At 44.1% G+C, this 27,508-nt stretch overlaps 1 protein-coding gene across 3 annotated transcripts; it reads right to left on the minus strand.

The window, feature by feature from the left end:
• Positions 1-1,764: 1,764 nt before the first annotated feature.
• LOC147318266 (uncharacterized) lies at positions 1,765-25,781 on the minus strand. Of its 3 annotated transcripts, none has more exons than XM_086257948.1 (14): positions 25,632-25,781; positions 23,985-24,351; positions 20,266-20,524; positions 19,844-19,989; positions 19,504-19,742; positions 18,571-18,743; positions 18,463-18,486; positions 14,841-16,454; positions 14,222-14,308; positions 13,948-14,022; positions 6,174-6,341; positions 4,692-4,835; positions 4,525-4,614; positions 1,765-4,440 (listed from the first exon to the last, which is right to left on the minus strand). In XM_086257948.1, the coding sequence occupies exons 2-14, from the start codon at positions 24,195-24,197 to the stop codon at positions 4,310-4,312; spliced, it is 3,363 nt and encodes a 1,120-aa protein (XP_086114074.1). In that variant the 5' UTR covers positions 24,198-24,351; positions 25,632-25,781; the 3' UTR covers positions 1,765-4,309. The 3 variants fall into 3 exon arrangements, with proteins under 3 accessions (XP_086114074.1, XP_086114073.1, XP_086114072.1); XM_086257947.1 differs by having other exon boundaries at positions 14,222-14,305; positions 14,841-17,087; XM_086257946.1 differs by having other exon boundaries at positions 14,841-17,087.
• Positions 25,782-27,508: the final 1,727 nt, after the last annotated feature.

Consider the following 27,508-nt stretch of genomic DNA (forward strand, 5'->3'; position numbering starts at 1 on the left):
TGGAGAATGACTGAGCTAAGATCCTGTGGGACTTCCAGATACAGACGGACAAAATGGTGGTGGCCAACCAACCGGACATAGTGGTGGTAGACAAACAGAAGAAGACGGCCGTAGTGATCGATGTAGCGGTTCCCAATGACAGCAATATCAGGAAGAAGGAACACGAGAAGCTGGAGAAATACCAAGGGCTCAGAGAAGAGCTCGAGAGGATGTGGAGAGTGAAGGTAACGGTGGTCCCCGTGGTAATCGGAGCACTAGGTGCGGTGACTCCCAAGCTAGGCGAGTGGCTCCAGCAGATCCCGGGAACAACATCGGAAATCTCTGTCCAGAAGAGCGCAGTCCTGGGAACAGCTAAGATACTGCGCAGGACCCTCAAGCTCCCAGGCCTCTGGTAGAGGACCCGAGCTTGAAGGATAAACCACCCACAGGTGCGAGAGGATAATTTATTCTCTCTCTCTCTCTCTCTCTCTCTCTCTCTCTCTCTCACTATTTTATATATATATATATATATACACACACATTTGATGACTATACTAAACTTTATTTTGCTATGCAATTGAATCTGGTAAAATTTCTTTATTTCTTTCTTCATACTGTACTTGTCCCAGTAGTAATTTTACACCCTGTTAGAATGTGCTTTATTGCCTTAAAAAACTACAGCCCCTGTGGGAGAAAACAGGAAGTGACATCATTTGTTTTTGGAGGGAATTCAACTGTGGAAAATGAGGTAAGATTCAACGGTCACTCTCACTTTCCTTTTTTTATTCAGGATATTTTTGGTTCACTTTTGCAAACAACTTGCTAACTGTGCTAAGCTAATGGTATGGACCTGTTCCTAAATGGTTTGTTCCACTTTTCAACTTGTGCTTTTATGAAAAGGTGGCGTATTCCTTGAATTATGTTACTGGTCCTTGTTCATGTTTGATGTTGTGTGCTCCATTCTGGTATTTTACAGCTGCTTGCATGTTTGTTTGTTTTTTGTTAATGATTTTTTGTTTCTTGTTTCTGACGTACTTTTTAATGAACAAACATATAAGAAGCAAAGATGAACCGTAGATGTTTACTGTCAGTTTTGGCTGGCGGTCATAGGTTCTGTCTGTTAGGATGCCTGGGTCGTTGACCCAGGGTTTTTGAGTTTAATATTTATTATTTCTAGTCTTTGGTTTCTTTGAGTTCTGTCTTATGGTTTATGTCTCTGTCTTCTCTAGTTGCTCTGTCTCCCCTGTCAGCTGTATCCCCTTGTCTAGTTCGCGTCTCTGTGTATCCTTAGTTGCTATATCCCCGTGTCCGGTCAGTGTCTGTCTGCCCTGGTCCCACGTCTCTGTTCCCTCTGTTGTAGTGCCTGCATGTGAGTCTGTGTCTTTTGTTCAGTCTGTGTTATGGGTTTCCTGTTTTACTTTGAAAGTCCATGTCTGATGTTAATGTGTCTTGTTTTGCTTCCTTTGTCTCGTTAGGCCTGATTTGCCCCAGCTGTGTTTCCCTCCTGTTACCCATTCCCTGATTGCTTCCTCTGTGTATTTGAGCCCTGTGTTTCTCTGTGTCGCGATCTACCGTTTACCTAGCTGTGTGTTCTGTCAGTCCTCCGGTGTAAGTTTATTTTGATTTTTTTCCAGTTATGTTATATTTGAGTTTAACATTAAAGCTGTTTTGAGTTCACATCTGGCTCCGGAGTCTGCACCTTGGGTCCTATTCTTGTCTGCACACAGCCTACACATTACACTGTCCAATAATATGATGCGAGACTGGAATAAAATACATCCATGGATTGGCACTTTATTAAAGAAGGAGCATGATAAGAGCACAAACACTAACTACAACTAAACAAAATGCCTTCCTTTTATACTCTACCTTTTCAGGTGAGCATCCGGAATAGCCCAAGTATGGGGTTAACTAATCAACATGAAAACATAGCCCTCCACACAAACAAACATACAATAACATTAAAGCACATAACAAACATATACATATTTCCAACACGTACTATAAACAAACCAATAACATAAGCTTCATCCGTTACTTTATAAATTAAAACCCTCTTTAACCACACTCCCTAACCTGGCACACTGGTCTGCTCCAGGAGCTCTTAAACAGGTGATTGAGCCGCTTTCACTCTTTTGCTCCACATCCTGCAAGAAGCAACCAGGACAGGTGAGTACCTTTACAAGTTCTAATTTCACATATATTTAGGTTATTGACATATGATTAACTGTAAACAGCTCTAACTTTGGCTCTTCTCTGACACAGGTAGGCCAGTCCCCCTGTCTCTTCACCTTCACAAGCTGTCAATTTAATCGTATGTCAAAATAAACCTAATAAAAGACTCCATAAGAACGAATGTGTTTTCTTTATTACCCTATTTTAAATTCCCAATCCACCCATTTATCATTAACAATGCCACCAAGGTAATGGAACCCCTGGTCTCCATTACATTTACTCAGATGTTAAAATTGAAAACACTGATGTTCCATCCTGTTTGGAAAAATGTTTTTTTGAAATGAAATGAAATGAAAAAGATTACTGAACAGTACCAATAAGCGTTGTGAAAATTTTTGTGCCAAGTTGAGAAGACAGGAACATTAAATGCACACATATGTATATGTTTTTAAAACTGCAAGTATTTTCCATGCCGTCAGAAAACATGGGTTAAAATAAACTGGTTTTTGTATAATACAGACCTGTGGTATATGTTATTAAATAACTTGTTACAGTTTCAAGAATAAAACATTATATTACCAAAAGGGACATAATTTGTCTAAAGTCACTATTGATCAATATTTACATGTTTAACTATTTATGGTCTATATGTAAACGTCCCTAACAGGGTGGAACACAATCAGAGGCCATGTTTAAGAAAACTACCTGTAATTACTATCTTATCTATCCCTGAGCTTCACCATAATGGATTACATATAGTTAAACGTGTCAGTATTAAAACAAATAATAAAATATAACACAATATAAAACATATTAATGCATGCTCAATCATCCAGGTATGTCTGTGAAGGTTCTCAGTCATCCAGGTCATCGTAGTCTAAGGAGCTTGGAAAGAAAAGCGTCTGGACTTCTTGAGTTGCTTGAAGACGTTTCACCTCTCATCCGAGAAGCTTCTTCAGTTCTAAGGTCAAATGGTGGGGAGTCCCAGATTTAAAACTCCCACTGGGTTTAAATCTGGCTGCAATGGCTGCAATCACAGCATTGTAGATGGTGACAGATGTACCCTTAGGCCCCCTCCTCGATTCAGAGATGGTCTTTCCCTTTTCATGTAAATGAAAGGGAAAGACTCCGCCCTCAAACCAGCGTTCCTCCCTGTCCAGGATGTTACATCCTCATAATTGAAAGAGTGTCCACTGGCCTGTAGGTGTAAACAGACTGCAGAGTCCTGGCCTGATGAGGTGGCTCTTCTGTGTTGTAGCCAGAGGTTGTTTGGTTTCCCCGATTTATAAATCCTGCCAATCCTCCTGCACTTAACAGCGTGCACCATGATCCTTGGGGTCGACCAATTTTTGGTATTAGTTTAGTTTTTTAGTTTCAGTCATTATGCAAATGTACTGTTTATAAGGTTTGGGGAAAACTGCAGTCAGCTGAGACTGAAGAAGTCACCTGGATGATGATGAAATGTTTCTCCCACTGATGAACAGATGAACAGAATCAACCTTTGGGAATATAAAACATAAATATATATTTTTAAAAAAGGTATGAAGCTAAAATGTTGCCACAAAAAGAATCACCATTTATCAATGCTGCAGCTGGGCGAGCGATCAGCGGCTTTGTCAATAAACTTCATCACATTTCTGCATGAAATAGAGAGGACACGTAACGTATTGATCAGCTGATTTCACTCAGTTTGACCTTCAGACGTATGCACCAGTCAGAGCTCCAAGTGCAGTATGGGTGACAATGTTTTTGCAGAGCTTCATCCATACAAATTAAAGAGTCCTTGAACTGCACAGGAGGAGGGGGAGAAGGAGATAAGATAAACCTTTATTATTCAGAGGACGGGGTGGAGAGGACGATGTGGAGAAGACAATGTGGAGAAGACGGGCTGGAGGGAGAGTAGGGTTGAGGCAGCTCTCTTCCTGCAGAGTTCGGCTGTCTCTGATTTGTCAGGTTAAAGTGACCTGTTGTTGATCTCCTAAAATTATAATGTGATGATCGTCTTAGTGTGCAGGGCCTTATGTGATGTCATAAGATTGTGATGTAATATCCTGTACGACAATGTAAAAAAACATGAAGTTCAGTGAAAAACATTTGGTTGCAATCACATCGTCCCAGGTAATGTCATTATGGGACATTGTGCCTGGGGGCGGGGTCAGCAGAAAGTGGCGGTGATCAGACCGAAGGTCAGCAGGTAAAGGTGTGATGCCAGAGAGGAGGCGGAGTCCTCAGCGTTCTCCAGGCAGCCGTTCTTCTTCAGACACACCCTCTGCTCGCAGAATAAACCTGAAGGGGCACGTGGCATCATCAAGTTGTTCTGTGACATCATTGCATCTCCCAACCCACCTACACCACCTGAGCTGTGTTTACCTGTGAAGTTTTCAGGACAGATGCAGCGCAGGAAGTCGACGCAGGTTCCTCCATTCCGACAGACCAAACGCTCACTGTCGCACACGTTTGCTGATGGTGAAAGATCATCGATCACCAATTAGCTCATCGATAACATGAGGCGCATCATATTCAGCCCCTCTGTGTACCTGTGCAGCTGGCCCCGCCTCCTCTCCAGGTGTATCCAGGTAAACAGGAGTCACAGCGCCTCCCCGTGGCTCCATCTTTACACTGACAAAGACCCGAGTCCAAGCATCTAGGAGACACGCTGCCGTCTGCGTGGCACTCGCACTCTGAGGACACAACATCCCAAACACGTCTGTGTTACACCTTACATGTACAGTGTAAACAGGACTTATTCATGCAGTTTGCACAATGTCAGTCTGACTCTTACTGTTTCCGACTTCATTCTTACTTTTGTTTGTGTCGCTGTTGTAAATATAAAAATATATAAATTCCTGTGCTGTGTCATAGTAGAAGGCCCTCACCTGTGGCACTCCAACTGTGTTATTTGTTGTTTATTGTGGAGTGGACCATTTTTCCTCTTTGTCATGCTGCTGTAACACGACAATTTCCCCTGTGGGATCAATAGACTATCTATCTATTCACTAGCTGGGACCACATCCTCAGGTTGGACAGTGTTACGGCCCCGCCCATATTTTGGATCACGGTGTTTGGATTTTGTTCCGAGTGTCCTGTGCCAAGTGCCTGTTTTAAAAAGCCTTCTCCAGCAGCAGACCATCCTTGGCTTCCAAACCATCTTTGATAAACGTCCGTGTGTGACTTTAGAGAATCATTAAGTTTTGTATGTCGGTTGTAGACACTGTACTGAAGCTGCCTTATTATTTTCTGTACTTTTTGCTCTTGTTTATTAAATCAGGGAGTTGGTTTTTGTTTTTCCCAGGGTTTAGGTAGCACCTCCCTTTTTGGAATAGCTTGCTTTGTTTGTTATTTTGGCCTGTGTTCACCCCAGAGTTAAAGTTTTCAGTTTTTCGTAGCAATGAAAGCACCTTAACCTGTAAACTGGCTTCTGGATATGGCTCTGGGGAGCGAGGCGGGGTCACTTTCCTTTTAACCCTCATGTTGCGCACCTGTATTCCTAGACTGGGACGTAACAGATTGTGTTTTTAGTAGATAAGTGGATGACGTGAGCATGAATTGAGCTGTGGTTTGGGAACTGGCAGTGGCTCCTGGGCAGATCCCCACATACTGACAAAAATGCGTATGAATAGCTTGTAGTGCCACAGTGCGGCAGTGGGGTTGGTCATTTATAGACAGAGAACTGGACGGGGCGTGTACAGAGGTGTGGTCCTGCTCCTGAAAGATATATGATCTCCATTCTACCTTTTAGGTCTGGCTCAGATGGGTTACTCACTGTGAGATATTAACATAAACTAATGTGATAAGACAACCTCTGACCTGTGGAACATTGTGCTGCCGTTTGATGAGAATACACTTTGGTATCTTATAAAGTCAGAGCTGTGTGAAGACATCTGAGGAGATTTTTACATGTTCGACCTGGTTGTCATAGAAGAGCTCAAGACCAGAGCTACGGTTCAACCTTTAGATGTTTTACAGGTTTCTAACTTCACATTGAGCTCTATCTCTGCGTTTGTGTGCATGTTACAGACCAACACAGACGTTCTCGTCAGTCAGCGGCAGCGAGGCATTTCGGTAGTATCCAAGGCGACAGTACTGACAATTCTGCCCCCGCGTGTTGTGTTTACAGCTCACACATGTGACCACGTTGATGAAGTCGATGTAGCTGCAGCGGTTGGAGTGACCATTACACTCACAGTCTGAAGGAAACACACACACACACACACACACACACACACCTGTGTTCAAAGAAGGACCACCCACAGCCCCACCCACACCCCCCGGACATCAAACATAGATTGATGACACAACATGAACTTTGATGGGGAGACATTGTTTTATTAGTGCTCATCATGGTACGTAGTGAAATAAAGGGGGAGGAGTTAGAGCAATGAGGGGCGGGACCAGTGCTGATAGGAAGGAGTCAGTGTCTACTTAAGTTTGTGAAAAAAAATTTCTGGACACGATCAGTGTATCTGGAGGTGGTTGGGGGGGGGGGGGGGGGGGGGAGTCTATTTCACTGCGAGGTCTGTTTGGTGGGTGGGGTCAGGTATAGGGTGGGACCAATGACTGTAGAAAACATGGACGACGTGACAGCGCCTCCTCGCATTGTGTGTCACTACCCGATCCGTACCGGAAACCCGATCGGTACCCCGCATGCGCAAATCTTACGTCACTTCCTCTCTTTGCGACATTCAATATATTTGAATGATGCGGTTAGCGCCCAGTTAGCTCCTAGCATTTCTCAACAGCTCTGCCTCCTTTTCGACTGCCCGGGACATTTAAACAATGGATAATCCGTATGCAAAGAAATTCATGCTTTTCTCCTCAACAGAGAGCGTCCCCCGATTGAGCAACAGCGCCGTAAAATAAGAAGAATGGCGCCTAATTACAGAGTTAATAATGCAGACTTTGTAATATCTCACGTGTAGATTCATCAGCCAGATTAAGTGTTTACTGACAATTGACAGTGATAGCGGACATCATCATCACTATTCCAACAATCCTCTCCTCACAGACAAGCATAAACACACTCGACTATCGCTAAATCAGATTTAACACACGTTTGTAATGACGATAATTCAGTTTATAATAGGGTTTATTCGCTCGGTCAGCAGGTGGCGGTATCCTCGTACACTGGGGAGTAAACTGCCATTAAACGAACAGAAGAAGAAGAAAACATCTGCACATGCGCGTTACGGATCAGGTAGACCCGATTTGTACGGTCAGACTTTACACATGCGCAGTAAGGATCGGAGAGTCCTGATCCGTAACTTTCTTTTTATTTTTCGTTTTTGTCTACATTGTACTGAAACGCTTCATTATTGCAAACATTTTAAGATATACTTGTTATTCTTAACATCTTAACAGATACTCTGACCCATAACTATCGTAAAACGCTACGACCGGAAGTAGAAACCTTTCGCGCATGCGGGGTACCGATCGGGTTTCCGGTACGGATCGGGTAGTGACAGTGACATTGTAAACAATTTAATAATAAGTTCATCTCTAATACCTTTAAGCAAATAGTATTCTGCAACTACAATGTCAATGTCAGACATGACCTTGATAGCATATTGAAAGACAAGTCATTTTCTTTTTACTTAAAATACCCACTTGCGCCTAAAATGAAAGAAACACACTTCAGAATCATATCAGGCATTTATCCAGTTGGAGAATTCCTGCATAAAAGGTTTAATTTTGAGGCTGACTCTTGTGCTTTCTGTTCTTCCGATCCAGAAACACTAGAGCATCTATTTTTCACTTGTCAGTATGTTAATGCTTTCTGGTTTGAAATACACTGTTGGGTTTCACTCAGAATTTCCAATGTACCTGCCTTCACATCTAAGGATATTCTTTACTTTATGGACAATCTGGATTCTGAAATCTCAGATGTTGTCAATTTTGTAATAGTGCTATGTAAGTTTTTCATTCATTTATGTAAGTGGAAGAATGCCTCTCCTATGTTTACCGTCTTCTTGAATTACTTTTGTCAATACTTTAAGTCACTTAAGCTTATTTCAAATATGAACAAAAAAACTGCTGTACTATACTGTAAAATCAAAAAATACTTGCTCTTCTAATTTTCTTGCCTGTGTCAAAAGGTCTATGTTCCTTATTTCTTTACTCTAGAAACTTTTATTTTCTCCCTGTAAAGTTATGATGACTTGCTTCACCATCTTTATAATGTAAATTGTTACAATTCTGGTCTGTTTCCTTGACTTGTTTTGTATATGGAAATTTGTTTCAAAAAAAAAAAAAAAAAAAAAAAAAAGACTGACAGTGTGCAAAAATGAAGCCAAAATATCCCACTTGTGGAGGCTGCCATCTTGCATTTTTGGAGCCAGAGTCTGCGCAGTGGTGACTTGAGGTGGAGCGACTGCGTCACGCTCCCGCCCACACACCCGCTGGACATGGCCGGAAACACGCCCCCTACACTTTTTACGTAGCCCGGCTGCTCCAGTTTTTAGCTGGTTTACCGCGACTGACGACTCGTTAAATTAAGGTAAATACAACCACGTCACTGTTATGAGAAAGAAACACAGCTTATCATCTTATAGTTCTACAACATCTAAAATCACTCTGTTGTTAATTAGTTTGCTAGATTAGCCGCTAGCATACGCACTGTGTTGGAGGCTTGTTGCTAGCTAGCTAGCGATGTTACACACCTGTTACTCTAATAGTCTGTTATTGAATGATTCAGGACTCCTTAGGTTTTGTTTCCATTTTTAGACAGTGATGAGATCAGCTGCACACTCCACAGACGCCCAGAGTTACTGTTAATATCAAAAATATAACGCTGTCCTTTGAGATTTTAACATAAGACTGTGAGTGTAATGGATCTAAAACTGTTTAAATCTCTATAGCCTGGTAACATGGAAACTTTAAAAACATCAGCAGGAGGTTTCAGTAGTGTAGTCTAATTTGTTCTTTTCATTTAATAATAGAGTCCATATTATATCAACAGCTACATTCACCCTGGAGAGAAACTAGTGAGGCAGACCATCAGGACCAAGCTGGGTTTCTGGGTCCAAAGGTTTGGAGAAACTTCTTGCCTTTCTTTCATCACAGCTGTCCTGTGCCAGCTGTTCTGTTGACCCACTGAAAGAGGTTTCATTTAAGAAACACCAGGGGTCCGTTCTTCGTACCTCGCTTACTACATCCAAGATCGAATGACACATCCAAGATCAAATCATCGCGCTAACTTTGAGCTCGCTATCCCGGTTCTCCGAACAAACCTGTTGTTGACGATCAGTACAGCTGGATGAAGTAATGTGAGATCACTGGGTGGCTTAACAGGGGCTACGCATCGATAGTAGAAACATTGATCGGCAACCCTTTGATTGGTCGGCGAAAATGTCGAAGGAGCGCACTCGGTATTTTTCGGCAGCAGAGCAAGAACTCTTGATTGAGGGATTTCAGGAGTTTCAGAGTTTAATTAAAACGCAAGGGAACACTGCAAAGGCTGCAAAAGCAAGGAGAGAGGGCTGGCAGAAAGTTGCTGACAAATTAAACTCGTAAGTAATTTAATAATAATAATAATAATGGATTGGATTTATATAGCGCTTTTCAAGGCACCCAAAGTGCTTTACAATGCCACTATTCATTCACTCTCACATTCACACACTGGTGGAGGCAGCTACGGTTGTAGCCACAGCTGCCCTGGGGCAGACTGACAGAAGCCAGGCTGCCATATCGCACCATCGGCCCCTCTGGCCAACACCAGTAGGCGGTAGGGTAAATTTATTATATTATATTACATTATATCATATTATATTATATTACATTATATCCTCTTTCACATTAGAGCCACGACAGGACCCACTAGAACATGGGAACAAGTAAAAGTGAAATATAAGAATATTTTACAGAATGGTAATATTTATCACTTATGTTGCTTGTTGTCTCTTGGAAAGAGACCCTGAAATAATCTGTTTGTTTGTTTATAACAGCAACCAAGAAAAGGGCAGAGCAAAAAAAGACAGGTGGTGGTCCTGCACCCCCTCGTCAACAAGTTGGTTAAGTAAATAATATCCTCACGGGAATATCGATATCTCTCTATGAGCACACTGTCGCGCTGAGCTAAAGGATCCTGTCTATCCCGCAATATACGCTGGATTCTGAGGACTCTCCTTATCAATCTTGCACCTTCTGCAATGGGTGGCTCGCGTATACGGACAGGACATGGCTGCGACAGGCTTCCCAAATCCACCTTCGCTTTTATAGCCGTGGTCTCTCATCTTGATTACATGAAGTAATTTACTATTACTACTCTAAAATATGAATTACATCTGTAATAATCACATACATGTAATAGAATGATTAATAGTACATTTCCCTTTTTTTACGAAATGACCTGTATGTATCTGTGTGACATCAATAAAAGGATCAAGTGCTGCATTATCTTTAGTTACATTGATGTTATTTATTTATGGTGAAACAGTGGTAAAATATCGCTGTTGCTTTCATATAAATGAAGCGGACATACCTGAGTGGCCGCGATCTAATCCTGTTTACATAAAGTAAACCTGCTCCCGAGCAGGTTTACGCTTACGGATCTGTTGCTATGACAGCAAGTCCCGGATGAGCTTCGGAGAACCGAACGATCCAAGATCACGCGAAATCGTCAACAATCAAATCCAGCTAACTTACTTAGCGAGGTACGAAGAACAGGCCCCTGGAAGACTGAAGCTCATCGCATTGATCAAGCAGGACTCATGATCTTCACCAGCAGCTCCCTCACAGGGAAATCTTCAGCACTCCTCCGTAGGCCCGCCCCAGAAGATGGATAAACCCAGCATTTCATGAACACTGTGATGGAGACCTTTGGGTTGTGTAATGTTATAAATACTCGGATACTCCCCAGAGGCTCCAGGCTTTTACATAAAGATATTATATTCAGTCCTGTAGAAACTTGTATATTTAAAAATATATGATCCTCTCTGGTTACTCTGGTATGAATAACTCTGAATCACTTTATGGTAAATAACCCACCATCTGCAAAAAACTGAAAGAATTCCAGATGACAAATTTGTAGTTAAACATACAAGTGACGACCTTTGACCTTCATCAGGTTTTATTTAATTGTGTCAGAGAAACTCAAACGTGCTCTTCATGCAGCTGAGTACATCAAGTGTTTAAAACGGAAGCTGTGCAGGTCTGAGATCAGCAGCTAGGGATGGTTATCGTTTAGGTTTTATCCGATACCGGTGCCAAATCGGTACTTTTGAAACGGTGCCGGTGCTGAAACGGTGCTCGAACCGGTGCTTAAAGAATAATAATAATAATGGATTTATATAGTGCTTTTCTAGGCACCCAAAGCGCTTTACAATACCACTATTCATTCACTCTCACATTCACACACTGGTGGAGGCAGCTACAGTTGTAGCTACAGCTGCCCTGGGGCAGACTGACAGAAGCCAGGCTGCCATATCGCGCCATCGGCCCCTCTGGCCAACACCAGTAGGCAAGTAGGGTAAAGTGTCTTGCCCAAGGACACAACGACCAGGACAGAGAGCCGAGGGATCGAACCGGCGACCTTCCGGTTACAGATGCGATTCCCAACCCCCTGAGCCACGGTCGCCCTAGGAACAAAAAGAATGGAGAACACAAACTTGGTCCAAAAACCTCTCATGTTTAGCTGTTTTTTGTAAAAAGATAACAATGTTAGCCTTTTCTGCAGCTATGGGGCATATATGGTATCACTCTTGGCTGGAAGCAGTGCTTAAACAATGGAAAAAATAAACTTTGTCCAAAACCTCTCATGTTTAACTGTTTCCCACTTTTTCTTTGGTCATTTTAGCCTTTTTGGCCAGGGTGAAGGGAGCATCTGCCATCAAACAGGAAGACAGCCGCATGTAGCTATGATGATGTTTGCTAGTTCACCTTACATGCATTAACGTAATAACGTGGTTAGCCTACTCAACGTAAATTACACACGAACAACATGAAGCTACTCACGCAGAGAAGAACGGCTGCTGCTGCATCATCATCCTCATCATTTCTGCTACACTGGCAGGGCTAGGGGCCAGGACTCTCCTCTCTGAGTTTTTGGGGGATGTTGCATAACAGGCAACCCACCCGCAGTAGATGCGCTCGGTGTGAGGTCTCGCAGCAAGCTATCAAATACGGCGCATTTCTGGGCTTTTAAAAAAAACGCTATGCGTCGCCAGGTGTTTCATCGGATTCGAGGTGTTACCTCCTTTGACAGTATCACAGTATCAGCTTAAAGCACTAGTTGCAGGCTGCTGAGTTTGCATATTTTGCTGTGAAGTACAGCCCGACTTTGACCGCTTCGCCCTGGGCGTTTTTAATCTGTAGCTCTGCTCTAAAAGAACGTACGTACCTGGGCCCGCCTACTATCCTCGGAAACGTAAAATGATTGGCTAGAAGTTCAGGAAGAAAAAGCACCGAAATAAAGCACCAAAATGTGCGCTGCTTTTCGGTCTGGTTACTACCGTTTATGTCAGAACCGGTGCCATCATGGCACCGGACACCGGTACCCATCCCTATCAGCAGCTTTGTGAAACACCAAACTGAGGTCCTGTTAATGCTGATATACAGTGACACAGTTACATGAGTGATTAATCGTTTTGTTTTTTTGTCTTTAACTTTATCAATAAAACAGCTGCAGCTTTCACTACAGCACATGTGGCACTTTAACCTTTGTACTGTTTTCATCAGTTCATTTTGCAGTTAACATGTGAACATGTTGGATGATCTGTCTGCTGTCACTGGGTGGTGCTGAGGTCTGAATCTGAGGGCAGCTCCTGTAATCACAAACAGAACAGAACCATCACAAACTGAAATATAAAGTTTATCTCTTAAATCTAAAATAAAGCTGATCCTTCTGTCCTCACACACTCAGGATCTGAAGCTCTTCTCTTACATTTTTTCAGTTCTACAGTTTAATCCATAGTTACAGATTAATGAGGAGTTACTGAAGTACAAGCTTAAAAAAATGGTGTTACTGTCTTTACACATGTGGAGACTGAAAACATGCAGCTGTTTTAAGATATTTAATAATCAGCTCTGCACAGGAGCTGAAGCAGGATGCAGCCTGTTGCTTTTACAGTATAACACTTGTAATAAAAGTACAGTAACGGTAATTAGTGACTGAGCAGCGCAGAGCGTTTCTCTTGATTTCTTCAGTCAGGGTAAATTCATTCACCTGCACAGATTAGCTAAACGAACCCTGACAGCCGAGTGCTCATCTTAGCTAGCTAGGTCTCAGGAGCTAGCTAAGGACGGTAGTTACGGATTAGCTTACAAACACGTTTAACTTACCGAAAAAGTGCAGCGGGGCCTCGGGTCCTTCTGTCGGGTAGTCCAGTTTACTGAAGAATACCTCAGGCTGTCAGGTTAAAACACTCGGTCGTGTTTTCGTAACGTAAACGCCGGTCCTCCTCTCAGAGCCTACGCTCTATCTGCTATTCCCGAACAGAGATACGCAAGTTTCTCCGTGACTGCAGCTGCCAGTCAAAGCTGCTATGATGACGTTTCACCCCAATTTAACATCACCGCAGTAGGAATTAGAATCAAACTTATGGGAAAGGAGACCCCTTGGACATAAATCAGCAACTATTGATAACAAAAGAAAGAATCTATGGAAAAAGATTATCTGAGGAGAATTAATTAATTTTAGTCTGACCCCCGTCCCATCCGCTAACAAGGAGGAGGCGGGGTTTATGACCTATACTGCAGCCAGACACCAGGGGGCGATAGAGACGTTTTGGCTTCATTTTTGGGGACCTGACGCGTCGTCCATGTTTTCTACAGTCAATGGGTGGGACACAGAGGTCTTACCCTGGAAGCTCACATAGGCAATTTTGGACAGCTGACTGAACTTTGGTCCTCCTGGAATCAGGATCTTCTGGGTTGCTTTAGACACAAAACCAGGTGCGTAACCAGTAAGCATGGCAATATGAAGTCAGGGTCACCACTGCATGATCTACCAATCAGGGATCAGCACAACGTTTACTGGATCTATTCATCCTGTTAGGATTTTTACCATGAGGGTTACATTACTACTACCTGCCAGTAGGTGGCAGTATGGCAGTACAGTGACTGCGTTCTGTACCTTTCTTCTCATAGCCTTTGTCCTCTTTCTCCTTCTCTCCTTCGGCTTTAGATTTTTCTTTAGTTTCCTCTTTGGCTTCAGGCACTGCTTGGTTCAAAAAGGAAATGAAATACTTAATTTGTATGAGGATTTTGATGTTTTCTGTTTACATTTCTTCTAAAAAACACTAAAAACCTGCCATTAATGCTTCAATAGAAAATGGTTTCAAATTTGCATAAACCTACAATCCGCCCAGTGTCAGTAATCTGACCAATCATGCCATGATGGAGAAATCTCCAAAGGTTCCACTTAACACTGAAACTTTCAGCCATGGAAACAGTACCCAACCCTTGGGCAAGATACTAACCCTAAGTTGCTCCATCAGAATTTGAATTTGTGTGCATGTACTTAGAAAGCACTAAGTTTAGAGTCAGTGCTTGTGAGAATGGGTGTGATTGGGTGAATGTGACATGTTGTATAGAGCGCTTTGAGTACTCCGGGAAAGTAGAAAAGCGCTATATAAGAATCAGTCCATTTACCATGGATGGATGGGTTGATGGGTGGAGTAATCTATTAACAACAAGGATACTTTCTACACTAATATCTGTTGACTGTGAATCCTAATCTGTTGTTTTTGTACCTTTTTCCTTTGTTGCCTCTCTTGTCATTTCTTGTTTCGAGTCTTTCTTTTCCTCAAACTTCAACCCTCCTGATGGTTCAACAGATTCCTCTCCAGAAGACGTTCTTTCCTTTTTGTTTGCTGTAGAATCTACTGCAGGATTCTCACTGCCTGGATCCACTCCTGGATCCACATTAGGAATGTTTCTGTATGGCACAGAAGAATCTGGACCACTTGATTCAGATTTTTCATTTCCTGTCTCTCCTCTGCCTTGCTTTACTGGAAAAGATTCCTGTCCAGCATTGATAGAATTAGATCCAGGCGTTTCAATATTGTCACTTGAAACATTGCCAGGTTCAACCACAGGCATGGGCTGAGAATCAGATCCTGAATCTTGTCCAGGGCCAACTGACTTTGGGTTTTCTGGAACTGGGAAGGTAAAGTCAACAGGTGCTAAATCACCAGCAGGGTCAGACTGATCTATAGTAGCGGACTTTGTGTCTGATACAGGACCACCTCCATAGGGAGGCAACACGGAGTCCACAGGAATATCTGGAGCTGGAGGGGTAGCATCAGGAGGACGTATTTCTGGAGATGCCCCATCAGGAGAAGGTACATCAGGAGGAGGAAAATCTACTGAAGTATCTGGAGTCTTAATGGATGGCCCATCTGGAAGTACATCTGGAGAAGGCGGATCAGGAAAAGGTAGGTCAGGAGGAGGTGTATCGGGAGGAAATACATTACGAGAAGGCGGGTCGGGAAGAGGTACATCAGGAGCAGGTTTGTCAGGAGGTGGTCCTTCCAGAGGGAGATCAGGACGAGGAAGTTCTTGAGTAGGTACCTCAAGGAAAGATATATCAGTAGGAGCTCCATCAGGAGCTGGAACATTGAGGGAAGATAAAGCAGGAGGAGATGGTGCACCTGGAAACAGTACATTGGGGGTTGGAACAAAAGGAACTATTTCATCAGGAGTGAGTGTATCTGGAGATGATAGATCAAGAGGGGGCATTTCTGGTAGCTGTACATTATTAGTAAGTGTAACTGGAGATGATGCATCAGGAGAAAGTGTATCCGGAGATAGTATATCCAGTAAAACATCAGGAGAAATTACATCAGGAAGGGCTTCATTAAGAGCAGAAGGTATATCCACAGAGGGAGCTTCCAGTGGTAGATCTGGAGGAGGTACAGCCAGAGGAGGTATATCAGGACGAAGAGAAATTCCATCACGTTTTGTTGTAAAGAGAGTATCTCCAGCCTGACTGATACGGACAGATCCAGTGGGGAGAAAGTTTTCAGATTGAGACCCGTCACCTGGGGAAAACGTTTCTGGGATGGTTGTTAGAGGCAGAATTCCAGCTGATGGTGTTGGGACAGTAGGTGACACAGCACTGCTCACCACCTTCGATATATCAGTCCCAAGCACACCAACGTCTGAAGTGGAGTTATAGGGTGGACCCAGTGGGTCAGAGATAGACCCTCCAGTGTCAGTACTGCTGCCTTGGACAGTGGGGGTGGTACTGGTAGGACGGCTGGTGGTACTGTCTAGTACTCTGGGAGGTGGTTTTTCTCCAGTCTTCAGACGTGGATTGTTGGGTGGAGCTGTGTCTGTGGTAGGTCCAGCTGTACTGAATGAGTCTGTAAAGGCAACAGAACCTGTAGTACTAATAGTACCACGGACAGCAGTAAGAACTACTGTACCAGTTGTGAGTGTTGAGGTAGAGTCAATAGCAGTTAAAGGAAGGTCAGCTGAATCATTACTACTAGTAAAGTAAGTCACAGTACTAGAGTCAGTCATGTATGTACTGGTACTTGAATTGCCTCCAGTATTAGTAGAAATATCAGCTGAAACCATAAGAGGACCCTCTGTGCTGTTATCAGACATTAATGTGTACATGAATGTAGTCAAAGGAATGTCTTTAGGAGAAGTTGGGTCATTCAAAGTCTTATCAGTCATGCGGTTAGTAGTACTCAAAGCTGTATTAGTATCAGTTTTAGTAGTACTGTCAGTTACAGTATAAGTGGCTGTAGTACTGTCACTGGTAGTTGTAGTAGTAGTACTGTCAGCTGGGGTACCAAAGTCAGTTTTAGTAGGAACAGTAGCTGTAGTAGTTCTGTCAGTTGTGGCTGTAGTAATGCCAACAGCAGTATTTGTGTCGGTTGGCGTCCTGCTCTCAGGTACAGTAGTAATAGTAGCAGTAGTAGTACTGTCAGTCACTCCATCTGATGTGGCAGGTCTATCAGATGCTTCAGAGTTAGAGTCACCACCTGCTGTCAGAGAAGAAGAGTTACGTCTCTTTAGTAATCTTTTCTCTACAGTCTGCAGAACAGGGTACTGGGGCTTTCCAGTCTAATTCTCTGGCTGTAAAAATAAACTGGTGAGCTGGGTGTGTCCCACCATGAAGCCAGACCAGAAAAAGAATGAAAACAAGATCTTTTTACAGCTAAGAGACTCCAGGGAGGTTTTAATGAAAGGGAGTGCAATAAATGAACATTCTCATAACAGCCACGCAGATGGTCAGGCTGACAGACTCCAGAGTAAACCACCTGCTCTCAAAGGCCTCCCTGGAACCAAAACCTGGTCTTAGTGGAACTGCAATCAACCCCATCCCTCATGCAATCCCTAACCAACAACAGAAACCATTTGAGCCATTAATCTTCTAGTCTTGATGCTTATTTTCTTCAAGTCCTGTCTTTAAATCTGAGACCAAACCTCCTTCTCAGCACCCCAAATATCAACATGTTTATACCTGTCCCCTAACAGTCTGAACAGCAGCGCTATTTTAGAAATTATACAGATGTGTTCACACCATCAACAGGTCAACATTGTACAATGAACCACAGCGCAGAGGCTCCTTTTGCAACTGAACCTGGATCTCAAGGTTCGTACAGTTTGGGTTTCTTTTATGCATCTAGCTCATCCTCAGTCACCTGATCTCTGCCATGGCTCATCAGCCTCTGCTCTGCTTGGGTGGGGTTATTATCTCTGGTCCTTCCTGCATAGGGTGCTGAGGCCATAACATTGGGTTTAGTTTGGAGTCTGTTGCAGCCCATCCAGCCACATCTCATCTCCTGTGATTGTAAGAAACACCCGGTCTGTGTCCTGCAGAGGCTTTATGGACACTAACAATTTCTAATGCAGCTAAATCCACAGACTGCTGGACAAATCCTCTCTTTAGCCGAGACTGTTTCCACCCTGTGCTTTAGTCTCAGAAACTTTGAATCGCGTTTGTCCAGAAATTTGAGAATTCAGCTGCTGACTCCTCAGATCTAAAAAAGTCAGTCAGTCACTAGCTGATCTACTGATCTATATAGCTTATCTGTTGATCTCTATTCAGTCAGGGTTGCATCTCTTAGGATGAGTGTGTGTGTGTGACAACTAGCAACTTAAAACAACTTACACAGACTAAGAGCATGAGCGGCTCATCTGTTAACTACATAATTAACATCCAAATTTTCCTTGTAGACTGCTATCGTGTGACTGACGGGGATGATGTAACGTGAAGTGAATTCAGCTGCTAAAAGCTCACCTTAGACAAGCTGCACAGAAACGCACAGTTGCTTACAAGTGTAAAGTGCCATGATGCAACACAGACAGGTGAGCAGACAGACAGTTAAGACAGCTAATCAGCTGAGCTGTACTTACTGGCTGCAGGTTCTGTTGCTTCACCTGAGAAGGACATGAATGGAAACAGGTGTAGAGTTTATATTGCTGTTTGCAGGTGCGTGTCTGTGTGCATGTGTAGCTACATACAGGCATTGGCAGTGCCTTTGGGCAGGGGCAGGTATGATCCTGGTCTCCAGGTGCGAGATGTGAACTCTCGGCTGCAGCTCTGACAGTCCTGTCCAGCCGTATTGTGGTCGCATTCACACTGCAGTGTCGCATCGCGCAGCGCACACTGAGATGCATGTAGGTTGCACTTACACCTGAGAAACACACACAAAGAAGGGCTTAGCTTCACCTGAACTTTTACCAACTCATATGAAACTCCTGAAACTAGACCACTAAGATGGACGCTGCTCCTTAAACCTGCATTCTTTCTAATGTCCAGCAGGGAGTGACTCCTCTTGGCTGTGAAGGAGTCTGACTGGACAGAAGTGTACGAGCCTTCAGATCGCTCAGGCGATCTGAGCAGTGAGTACTTTCAGGTCTGACTGAATACAACAGTTTGTCCTGCTCGAAGCAGGCCAGGATTTAGGGCGGGGCTACAGTGGGACTGGTTGAGTTGCTTGTCATGTCAAGATGGTGACAGTGTTCAGCTTGACCATGGATCATCTATCCTCTGTGTATGTCAAAAGTTGCTGAAAACCCCCTGATGTCAGGTAAGCTTTAAAAGAAAATTCTTCTGAATGTAGTCCAATTTCTTTCCAAAATCTCAAATCCTAATCCTCTTAAACTGGCCTCCCTCTCTGTTCTGCCCCCCTACATGACTTTTTGTGATTAGCTGTAATGTTGGGGAACGCCTGATGATGATGGCTGGCTTTTGGCTCGTCTTGGTTGTGATATAGAGGTTGGTTAACTGGTTTTGGCATTGAAATGGTACATTAGTGTTTGTTTGTGGTTGTTTAGTTTGTTACCCAGTAGGGATGTTGGTCTTTTCAGGGCAAGGACTTGTTTGTCTCATTTGTGAATGTAGCCAGTTGTTGCTGAGTTATAGTTAGATTATGGTAGGTCTTTGTTGGTTACCTGGCAAAAACATCAATGTTGGAAATAGCATAGAAGTATTTCAGCAGGTTGTCTCTCTGGACGTAGGTTCCTCCCAGTGCCGGGCGGAGGAGCCTCAGTCGGAGGTTGGTGAAAGTGAAGAAATCTCTGAGTCCCTTTGTGGTCTCCATCCGAGTGTACAGAGCGTCCATGTTGATCAGCTTTGGACCAGCAAACACCCCGAACCGAGCTCTCACCTCAAACACCACAGATTTCTCTTCCTGTTGGTGAGGAGAAGTTTCAGATAACCACAAATAAATATAAGCTGTACAAATGTGTTCTGCATACTGTGCGGGACCAGCATCAGGGTCCAGTTACAGACCTTAGCGCCGACCCAGCGGGAGTACTGCTCGGTGCAGATGACCCGGGTAATGTTACTTGGTGCTAAATCAGAGACTCGTTTGGGCGACATGCCGAACGCCTCGAGACAGTCATCGGCATAATACTGATACGGCTGCCAAGTGACACCTGAAACACAAACGCTGATTATTTGACAGTTCACGGTGTTTGTGACTTCCTGTTTCCTGGTTTCAGAATCATCTCCAGACAAAATCCATCTGTAAAAGCTTCATAAATGACTTTGTTTCACCCACATCCATGGATCAGAGGAGACAAGGGTTTCTGAATGATACCCCTCAGACTCTGCACTCAGCTAATTACTCTTCAGTGAAGTTGATCAGCTGAATGTTTCAGAAAATCTCTCAAACATTAGTCAGAACAGGTGTTTAACAGGTTTCCAGTCACCTTTGTCGATGGATTTCTCCAGCACCATGCTGGTTGGACGGCCATATTCGAAGGTAACAACAATGTCATCGACCACCTCCAGACTCTTGTTCCAGGTAAGGGTGATGTTGGCCAATAGGGGCTCAGGAAACCTGGACCATGTGATTGTCTGCCAGTAAGTGATGAGCCCACCCCTCTCCCTGTCTCCCATGAGCTGAGGAGGGTGAGACAGGTCTGGGCTAGAGGCGTCGCACTCATCGCTGCACAGGTACGGGTTCTCCTGAGGAAAGACCACATTGAGCACCAATATTTGATAAAGCACGAACACGGGCTGTAAGTTTATAAACAATCAAGAATGTCATTGTCACATTAACATCTGTAGCTCCCGTAACTCCTGAAAAATTGAAAGAATTCCAACGCCTCTTCAAAGCAGCGACTCTGCACATTTCAGAGACAGTCATTATAATCCCAGGCATGGTGTTGCAGGAGCCCCTCGAAGACAAAGGTTGATTGAGAGAAAAGAGGGTGAGTGTGATGGAAGTCCACAGAAAACAGATGTTTTATCAGGAATTTGTTCTTTTTACTTTTACCTCATACATTATACATGCTTCCCTTAGGCAGCATCATTAGAAGACATAGCATACATTTACACTGCTATGCTGATGACACCCAGCTCTATCTGTCCATGAAGCCAGATAACACACACCAATGAGTTAAACTGCAGGAATGTCTTAAAGACATAAAGACCTGGATGGCCGCTAACTTTCTGCTTCTTAATTCAGATCAAACTGAGGTTATTGTACTCGGCCCTGAAAAGCTTAGAAATATGGTATCTAACCAGATTCTTACTCTGGATGGCATTACCTTGGCCTCCAGTAACACTGTGAAAGTAATGGAGAGTAATGAGAGCAACTTTAGTGATAGTTTGCAGGATTTGTATGTTATGTAAATTGCCAAAGAAATAGTGTTAAGACTGGATTTATGTTACCCGTAGACGGTGTGTGGCCAAAAATAGAAATTAGAAGTGGGTTTAGAGCTTGATTTGTGGGCATGATTTGTTTCGTTACATTCTAGTTATTATTTTCACCTGCAAGTAAATTTAAAGGGATAAATAAGGAATTAGTTCATTTCTCAGGAGAGAAATGAAGAGGGGGACTTTTGAGGTTTAAATTCATAGGGGGTCATATGATTGTTGGGTTTTTCTCTGTATCTATGAAGCGCCTTGAGGCGACCTTTGTTGTGATTTAGCGCTATATAAATAAAATTTAATTTAATTTAAAAATGTGTTGTTCGAGGTAGTCAGAGTGGACTGAGATGAGGAAAGACCATAACTTCAGCGCAGAAGTGCTAGTATTAATGGTGAACATGGACCAGCACCAGTGTGGCTTTTCATGGCCAGTGTTTTTAGTTTTATTGTTGCGGGTGCTTCCTGATTTGGTCTGACATGCTGTTTGTAGGCGGTTAATACCGATGACGTTTGCAAACACAAACTGTGCGGTATTCTCACAGCTTCTGTTATCCTGTGTTTAATTAATGTTGACCTTTAACCTAGGCCTCCGTTATACTTACACATACTTTGTGTAGTCATTAAAGGTCAGTATGCTGTACCTTTACAGAGACTCTAACATGTGCAGAGAGGGATTAACACTGATGCTAATCTGATTAGGGTTTGAGGTTTATCCTTTAACTTCAGCTGCCGTGTGCAGGAGATGTGGCTTTAACTAACCAGCACTAACTAATCACACGAAGAGGGCCGAAAACCTGAAATACATGCTGAAGGAGACGTGTTAGACTCATTCCTGTCAGATGATCATGAAAGTGTTTAAATTTTCATGCAGTTTCCACCAAAATATCCAAACTCAGAGTCCAACATCAGATAACTAGGAAACATTCGGAAGGACCCTGGTCTTGTTAGAAGAGACGGCATCTATCCTGCTTTGGATGGAGCAGCTCCCGCCAAATTTATTAAACCCCCCAAAACGTGACCCGAGTTGGGACCAGGAAGCAGAGGTGCAGTCTTACAGGCCTCTCTGGAGTTTTAAGGAATTGGGTAAACTCATGAAATCTGTTCGATCTGTCGCTAACTTTCTTGGTCACCTGACTAGATGTAGTTTCGACATCAGCACCAGTGACAACGACAGAAGTAAACTCACTACTACGTCTCAGTAATATCACCTAATTTGTTCCAAATAAAAAGGTTTTTAAAAATGAATCCTTGTGTATTTAGTTGTCAGCGTGACCACAATGTAATATAAGCCAATTAGACTCCAAAGTTACCTGACAGTTATTCCAAATGTAATGAATAACTTTAACGAAGTTACAAACAATACTGAGTTCAACTAAGAATGTCAAAAACATCAAATCTACATTCAAATTGACCAGTTTATAGAAAACCCCGACAAAGCATGCCAGAGCTCCTCGGGCCGCTCACTCCAGAGCTGAGTGTGAAAAACAGCCAACACTCGATCACCTTTAGCATGAGGTGGGAACAGGAAACAGGTTTGTGTTGAGGATCTGAGGGTTCGCAGCGGTTGGTACAGGAAGAGCAGGTCGATACTCTGAAATGGGATTTAACTTTACTGAGTCAAATCTGAAGAGCAGCAAGCTGGAGTAACATGTTCAGGGTTCCTGGAAAGTTTGGATAGCAAAGCTTATTAATTCCCGTTAAAAGACTGTTACAGTAGTCTGACTCAAAGCATGTGTGGTGGTCTGAATGTAAACTCATTATTGATCCTGTGTGATAAGAAATGTCATTGAATGTTGGGGGGTGTAGATACCTGCACAGATAGCAGGTATCTACGCCCACTCTTCACTTTCAAAAACTGTAAACAGCTCCGTCGACACTTTGAACTGTGAGCATGTCAACTAAACGCTAACATGAGTTGTTCCCACACTTCATAGCTGATTTCAGATCAGTTAGTCACGCAAGTCTCAGGAGGAAGCTGGCGAAAAGCCGTGCAGGTACAGCTGGGATTCAAACCAGGAACCTTCTTGCTTGGAGGCATAACCACTGTTCCACCCAATGTGATTACAGCTGAGTCTGTTTTTCAGTGGAGCCAGTGGCTCCAGAGTCCATCTGCTGCACAGTCTGAACGTCCTTGTTCATGTTCTGATCACGTTACTGCGCCTGTCTAACCCACTGAACTTTAGCGTGTTTCACGTATGTTGTGAGACGCTTCCTGTCCGACTCTCGGGGTCTTTTCACTGACACAAATGAAATCAATTAGCATTTAGTCTTTGCTTCATTACAGCTGTTACATTTATCAATAATTCAGGCAGGACTTCAGCTTCCCAAAGGAACAATTAGAGAGCCAGCGGGATCACCGTGTCCTCTGTCTGTTTGCAGAGGGGTCCAAACTGTGGCTCGGGGCGCCTGCAGGAGGTCATACAATGACTGACAGGTGATCGTCTACTCTTCCTTGTTTTGGTGAAAGATAACGAGCTGCTCACGTTTAAAATGAGTGAAACACCAACAATTTAAATGTAGTCGGAAAACTTTAAAATAATTTCATCAGCAAACAGTTCAGATGCTGCAGCACCAATCACAAGCTCTCTGTGAAGTGAAACCCTCACCTGTGGACAGAGTTCATCTGACAAACTGAAGTTTGTGGAGTGAAAATGATGAAGAGAGCAGAGGTATAATGTCTTTCTGTGACACAGGCAACAGGAAGTCGGCTCAGAGGTCACCTGTGTGTTCAGGTTTGTGATCAGGTGTGTGTGTTCAGGTGCGTCAGACTGACCAGTGTACAGAATCTCTCAGGTGGGTTTCCGCAGGTGATCCCAGGGGGGTCAACTCTGATCTGCATCACCTCCTTCATGTTGGTTGGGGGCGGCTGACAGGCGTAAAACTCAGGCCCCGCCTTTGAGCCACGCAGAGATCGACAGACATCAAACTGACACCGTCCACGCGGCAGCAGGAGGGCGAGGAGGGCGAGGGCGTGTGAGAGGGACATGATGAACTGTCAGGCAAACAGGAAGTTCAGCTGAAGGTCATGCCATAGTTACAGCTTTGCCAGGCCTACTTCAAACAGGTGGCTACCATGGCAACCATCTGCTTTCTGTGTGGTTGTCATGGTGTGCTAAAGGTTTTGCTCGCCGCCCACAGGCCTGCAGTAGAAGAACAGAAACAGAGCATCAAACGTTGAGTATGCCGTGAACTTGAACCAAACATGTTCACAGACAGGAAACAATCTGCTCAAAATGACCTCACTTCCTGTTTGCAGCTGCCACCTTTGGGCACAGGCTTGTGTTGTCTCTGGAAGCTCGCCTGTGCATTCAAACCAATTATTCATGAATATTTTCTACATTGTTGCCTTCAGCCGAGAGCTTTCACGTGTTTTTGTTCAGCCTGGAAACGTAAGGAGCAACGCACCTTACAGGAGGCTACTCAGTCTGCACGAACCGGTCACTAAGCTGAGTTGGAACCAGGCGCCCCTTCATTATGGACAAACTGTGAAGAAGTCAGAGACCGGGCAGGCCATTTCTCCCAGTCACATCTCACTGTTACTGCTCATGTGACCGTTGAAGACTCCCAGCAGGACAACCGAACCCTACAGGACCTGAGTACTCTGAGCTGTGATTGGACAAGTCCGCACAAGCCCCAGTCGAGACCTGTTCTCCCACCCAAACACGCAGGGAAGCAAGGCTCACATCCACCAGAGAAACGCTGTGAACCTTGGGGATAGAAGAAGACCCGCCGCCCCTCGCCCACCACCTGTCACTGCGGACAGCTGCAAACTGGGGCAGTATCCAGCCCCGCCTTCCTGGGGTCCAGTTCCACAGCTGGAACCGAGCATCGTGCCATCTCTCAGCCTCAGGCAGGGAAGTACCACAACCCGACACCCCCCCCAAAGTGACAATCGCCAAGTTTTTCCTACCAGTATAAACACCCTAACCAGCGGCGACCCTGAAGCACTGACCAGCTACTGAAAGCATCCAGATGTTTGTGACCTGCCGGTTTACCTGAAGTCTTTTAATCAGCCGTCATCATGCAGGAGCAGGTGTGTAGATGTTGCTCAGTGTCCTGCAGCCTCTGGAGAAATAAAGCGAGACGGTCCGAGCTCGGCTCAGAGTCTGTGTTTGTTTGTGAGATGGCAGAGATGATTAAACTGAGACGCTCGGTCCTCCGACTCTTCCTCTTTATTAAAATCTTCCTGCTGATGAAACCGGAGCGGGATCAGTACCATGCCTGACACACACTCAGCGTCCACTTCATTAGGAACACCTCCTCACTAATGTCTCGTTTACTTTCAGAAAATCATAATTTTATCACCTGAAGCTTTCAGATCAGTTTTCACCTGAGACACCTTCGTACACACCTGCTCAGGTTATTTCATCCGTGTGTCTGTCTGTCTGCAAGCACACCTGTCTGTGTGACAGCCACTCACCTGTCTGTCTTCAAGTTGATTCTTGATGAGCTGATTAAACGGGCAATCAAACATTCCTCCTCCTCAGCTCCTCTCTTCTTACTGTATTTCCTTTTGTTCCCTTCCTCTTCTCGTTAATCCTCCTCTTCCTCAGCGAGCCTCCTTCTGTTTCTCCTCTAATCCCTCTCCTCATCCCCTTTTCTTTTCTCTCTCAAAGATCTGTCGCTCTGATGGCTCAGCCCTCCCTCTCGCTCTCTCTCTCTGGATCAGGTGGTAAAACGGTTCATCTGACGGTTGATAGCGAGGGGTGAATAACCCCGCTAGTCACATGACTGGCATCTGATCCTGACAGGAAACAAACTTTTTTCCTCTGAGATTTAATATTGATATTCTGCACCTGCTCAGGTAAACAAAGGTGTCAGTCACAAATAAACGAAATGGCCAGGAATGGGTTGATGGGCGGAGACCACGTCCCCCGGTCTGACAGGAGGTGGAGTCTTTGAGCTATGAGCTGATGATGTGGTGGTTCTAGTTCAGGTCCACCTGCAGCTCTGTGAGAGCCTTTTAGCCAAACATTACATCGCTGCTCAGTAAAAAGATCCCTGATGATTAAATTATAAAATATATGCAACAAATTTATGAAATCATTGGAGCATTACAGCAAAAACGACCATCAGGGTCAGTGTTGGGTTTAGATTTTATTATTGTCATTTGTATTAGGAAATATTTAACCATATATTCTTAGAGGTGTATAATCAATTGTGTAGTGATAGGTTGTGTGATCTTTAACAGGCTGCAAAGGCTTGGTGTGTATTCCACACTAGAATGCACACCCACATCCTGGGAGCACGGGAGAGGTCGTACCTTGTCTTCATTGTTTTATGGTAGGATTAACGTAGCTACGTCTGTTCTAGTCTAAGTGCTTTTCTGTTTAGATGAACTGCTGGACTTCCTCACCGGGGGGGGGGGGGGGGGGGGTCTACCCTCTTCCTGACCAAGGATGTTTGCCTTCATGTTATATGACCCTTTGATCAGCAGTACCACACACACACACACACACACACACACACACACACACACACACACACACACACACACACAGTATTCTTTGTTTACATGTATACCTATGTAAGATGCTATATGTTAATGACCCTATGCATATTCATGTAGCCACAATAAAAGGAGTGCTGTGGGGAAACCTGGCTGAGACTCTGACAGTGGTCAAGTGGTGGAACGACGCTTGGCTCCAGCCAGGTCTCCCTCATGCATGAGTAAACCAGAGAACTTTGGTGCCTTGAGTCTTGCTTTTTGCTGCGTAGCAGATTGTCCTTAACGTTCCAGCGAATAGGTTCGAGCTACAAACCTATCAGTCAGATCCTGATGGAAACTTCCTATAATCTCAGGAATCTTTCTGCTTTTACTGGCTAGTTTGAAGAGAATTTTTAGAGCTACGCTTCTTTTGCATCACTGCTGTGCTGTCGGCTCCTTAGGACTGCCACATGTTTTAGTTTATGGCAAATATCTGAGACCTCTGAGGCTTCGCCCCAGCAGGAACGCATCCCAAGCCCATCCTGTGCTTCCAGGACACCTGGATCAAGGCCACTGTCCTGCAGCGAGGCTCCACATATGAGCGCACGGCCTCCTGCAGCACCTCGGCTCCATCCAGTCCATCCTGACTCTAAACCCACCCTGCTCCTCACACAGCTGTTGAGTCCCAGAGTCCCAGATTGTAGTCAATGTGGGAACACCTGGGAGTCCAGTTCCTGCTCTCAGCCACGGGTTGTTTCACTCACCTGCTGAGCTTGCACACGTGGTTGGCATCACTGGGCAGCAACTGATGGCACCTTTCTTGGTTGCTAACCCAAAGCACATTGTGCACTGTCAGCCCTGCGTGCTGC

The sequence above is a fragment of the Aulonocara sp. 'chitande type north' Nkhata Bay genome, linkage group LG12, assembly GCF_057382095.1.
Source record: "Aulonocara sp. 'chitande type north' Nkhata Bay isolate Kocher_YH1m ecotype deep benthic linkage group LG12, A_spYH_male_GT1.1, whole genome shotgun sequence".
NCBI classification, from domain to species: Eukaryota; Metazoa; Chordata; class Actinopteri; order Cichliformes; family Cichlidae; genus Aulonocara; species Aulonocara sp. 'chitande type north' Nkhata Bay.

Coding starts and splice junctions, on each gene's coding strand:
- LOC147318266 (XM_086257946.1), bottom strand. CDS start 24,197: ATGTCCCTCTCACACGCCCTCGCCCTCCTCGCCCTCCTGCTGCCGCGT. Junction 19,743..19,843: donor CCCGCTGGGTCGGCGCTAAG/GTCTGTAACTGG, acceptor CCTCACCAACAG/GAAGAGAAATCTGTGGTGTT. Junction 4,836..6,173: donor TGACGAGAACGTCTGTGTTG/GTCTGTAACATG, acceptor TTGTGTCCTCAG/AGTGCGAGTGCCACGCAGAC.